The sequence below is a fragment of the Malania oleifera genome, chromosome 5, assembly GCF_029873635.1.
Source record: "Malania oleifera isolate guangnan ecotype guangnan chromosome 5, ASM2987363v1, whole genome shotgun sequence".
Classification (NCBI taxonomy): domain Eukaryota; kingdom Viridiplantae; phylum Streptophyta; class Magnoliopsida; order Santalales; family Ximeniaceae; genus Malania; species Malania oleifera.
In genome coordinates this window covers 34292605-34295752 of record NC_080421.1, presented here as the reverse complement: position 1 = coordinate 34295752, position 3148 = coordinate 34292605, and the positions used below count along the sequence as shown (strand labels likewise).

Genomic DNA, 3148 nt, shown 5'->3' with positions numbered 1-3148 from the left:
CAACTTATTATTCTCCGACATGTCCTTGATATCCAACATCAAAGCAGAAAATTGTTTCACATAATCCCTAATTGACCTCATATGCTTGAGATCTCTTAGCTTTCTCCTTGCATTATACTCAACATTTTTAGGAAAGAATTGGGCCTTGAGCTCTCTCTTCAAGTCTGCCAAACTATTGATAACACAGTTTCCATTTTCAATATCTTTATACTTGGTACGCCACCACAGTTTGGAGTCACCAACCAAGTACATGGTCGCAGTATCCACCTTTGCCTATTTTGAGGCCATCCTCATAGTGCCAAAGTACTGCTCCACATCAAACAAGAAGTTCTCTAATTCCTTGGCATCACAGACACCCCCATACGTCCCGGGTACTGGTACCTTGGTCTTACTACATCCCGGAGTGTTGGAGTTCCCCATAGCAAGAACCATTAGATTCCGCTTTGCATCTAGATCCACTATCTAAGATTGCAAAGTTTCCACTGTATGGCGAAAGTCATCTGACATATCACCTCGTAAACTGGCTTGATGCTTTTGTGATCCCATCACTTCATCAACAAGTTCTCTCATCTGAGCCACCTTTGCGACCACAGTATTGGTTGTTGCCTCAACTTGTGCTTCCAGCACGCTGATCTTCTCAGCATTGTTTGGTGTCATGGTCACTTACCAAAGCTTTCCAAATCTCACAGCAAAGGTAATTGAATTCTCGTAGCAACTAAACCTGGCTCTGATACCAAGTGTCACGGTCCGACTATTTTCACACCGTTGTGAAAGGACTATGCGGCGCTAACTAAAGCACTCTTGTTTAACTAGCCAGCCTATCATTTACCAACATTCATTCATAAAACACTTTCATTAGCATTCAATTAAATGGTAGCAGAAATAATAAGCATTCATGAAAGCAGTGATAAGCAAGTAGTAAACATTGAATTTACGCAATTCATTAACAATACCTCTGTTGACATCATTTGTTCAACAAGAAAGGCAAGTAGGCTAAACACGTTGACAATAACTAGTAAGTTTTACAATAACCAATGAACACTCACCCTCCCCCTAAAGAGGTTTTTATCCTCCTGACACTAGGAAATATCAAAGTGATCGAGGAATCATACTACCTTATTTAGCATATAAATAAACTACCAGTAGAAAATAACTTTACACTAGTATTTATACAATGGAAACCCATCCTAAGTACACGAGTCAAGCGGTCACAGGCAAGCATAATGCCCTAAATAAGCTTAACTCGTGACACCATGAAAGAAACAAGGAGAGAGAGAGAGAGAGACCGCCGCACCCCGCCCGCCCGCCGCGCGCAGGCGGGGGGTGGGGGTGGTGGGGGGGTGGTGGACAATTGACAATGAGGCTCAACAAGAATCTATTGCATTAGTTTCATCTTCAACAATGTCAGGTCTAACCTTTTATACATGTAAAAATGTAAAAGTAGAGAATTTATTTTGTTTTATTTACAAAAAGATTATTATATACTCTATGCGAGCACAGAAGAATAGGGCGAAGAAAAAACCCCTCAAGAACTTTATTTTTCTTTATCAAGGATCATTTCAAGTTAATATTCAATTCTAAATTCACGAAAAAACGCATCTCCATCAAAATTCTAATCCTAAAAACGTCACCAGCACTCGTTTCTAGTTGTAAAAAATGTCAGCAGCTCAAAAATCCAGCACCAAAATTCTAATCCGAAAAAAATTGTTCTAATTAATAGACATATAGTTGTTCCAAGTTGAAAGTGACTCCAACAAAAAAAATAAAAAAAAAAAAGCATTACTTGATGTAAATTGCTTTCATGGAATCCTCGAATGCCCACATTTTAATTAGACAAGTGCAAAAGGAAAGCTGATACTTCTTCTCAAGAACTGCCCTAGGAAACACAACACATCTGTTTCAAATGCTCTGCAAATTAAACACAATAGACAGCAAACACATGGTGGAGAGATTTGAAGCAGCAACTAGTAGAAGCCATAATTTAAACCCAACAAAATGTATGAAAGAGGTCTATATTTGATCAATTGGATCAGTGCGGTCTCACAATTAGCTATCATGAAGCAATCATAGATATGAGACAGAAAGTTTGAAACGCCTAATAGAAAAAAGAATTTTACATAGTAAAGAATCAAAAATGACTATACGATCCTCGCGGACTATCAGCCACGGAAAGCATTGGTCCGTACGGAGACTCCTGATCATCGAGGGCGTAATCATCCGTAACCCTAACAGTGGCGTGCAGTAGGACGACCACAGCCCCAATTACCAGCGAAACCAAAACATTCAACCAAACGTGTGTTAGAAGCAAGGCAACAATAGTACTCACACCGAGCGTGACGAGAACAACGCGATCATCCACCGTGCGATTCAGGACCACGAGGGGCTCGTCGCGGAAGAGGTAAAGGAAAAGCCACCCGACGAAAAGGACCAGGAAGACGATCATGGAGATCGGATGGTAGATGAGGCTGAGGAAAAGTATCAGAAGCACGATGATGGTGTAGTTCACGCAGAAGTGGAGGGCGTTGCGCTTGATCCGAGCGGTGGCTTCGACTAGGCTGAAGGGGACGGCGACAGCGAAGGGGTCGAGGAACTCCCGCCATGGACGGCGGGCGGAGATGGCGGACTGGGCGGTGGCTGCGGCGCGGGAGAGGAAATCGGAGGCGGAGGCGGAGGCGGACGGCGGTGGGGTGTCGTAGCTGGCGGGCGCTGTGGTAGACATCTGTTTTTTCGCGGGAGCAGACCGGACCGATGCCGTCCACCGGAAAGTGAGAGGAACGGGGCCTCCGGTCTCCTCGTCTGTGCTTGATTCGCGAATGGGGAAGAATTATAAATTCAGGGATTTGGACTGGTCGTCTGCGGAAAGCTAAACCAAAGCTGGAGTTTTCAATACGCGCTTACGCAGTTAATGGCATCACTTTCCGATGTTGTAGGTTTCTATTATATATATATACATATATATATATATATATATAATATTCTTTATCACAAATATTTTAAAAAAATATTAAAAGATAATAATATACTATTTTATTATGTATTATAATACAGTAATTATTAATGATAATTCAAATTTTGGAATGGAGAAAAAAACCATCTATCAATTTAAATTAATATTAAAAATTAAAAATACTAATTTAATTTTTAATAT

At 41.2% G+C, this 3148-nt stretch overlaps 1 protein-coding gene across 1 annotated transcript; it reads right to left on the bottom strand.

Moving 5' to 3' along the window:
• Positions 1-1996: 1996 nt before the first annotated feature.
• Positions 1997-2935, bottom strand: LOC131155608 (PRA1 family protein D-like). The gene has a single exon (XM_058108855.1). It carries the CDS (start codon positions 2717-2719, stop codon positions 2129-2131), a length of 591 nt encoding a protein of 196 aa, XP_057964838.1. The 5' UTR covers positions 2720-2935; the 3' UTR covers positions 1997-2128.
• Between the last annotated feature and the right edge of the window lie 213 nt (positions 2936-3148).

Excerpts from the sequence above, each read along its gene's own strand:
- LOC131155608 (XM_058108855.1), bottom strand. The coding sequence starts at position 2,719 with ATGTCTACCACAGCGCCCGCCAGCTACGACACCCCACCGCCGTCCGCC.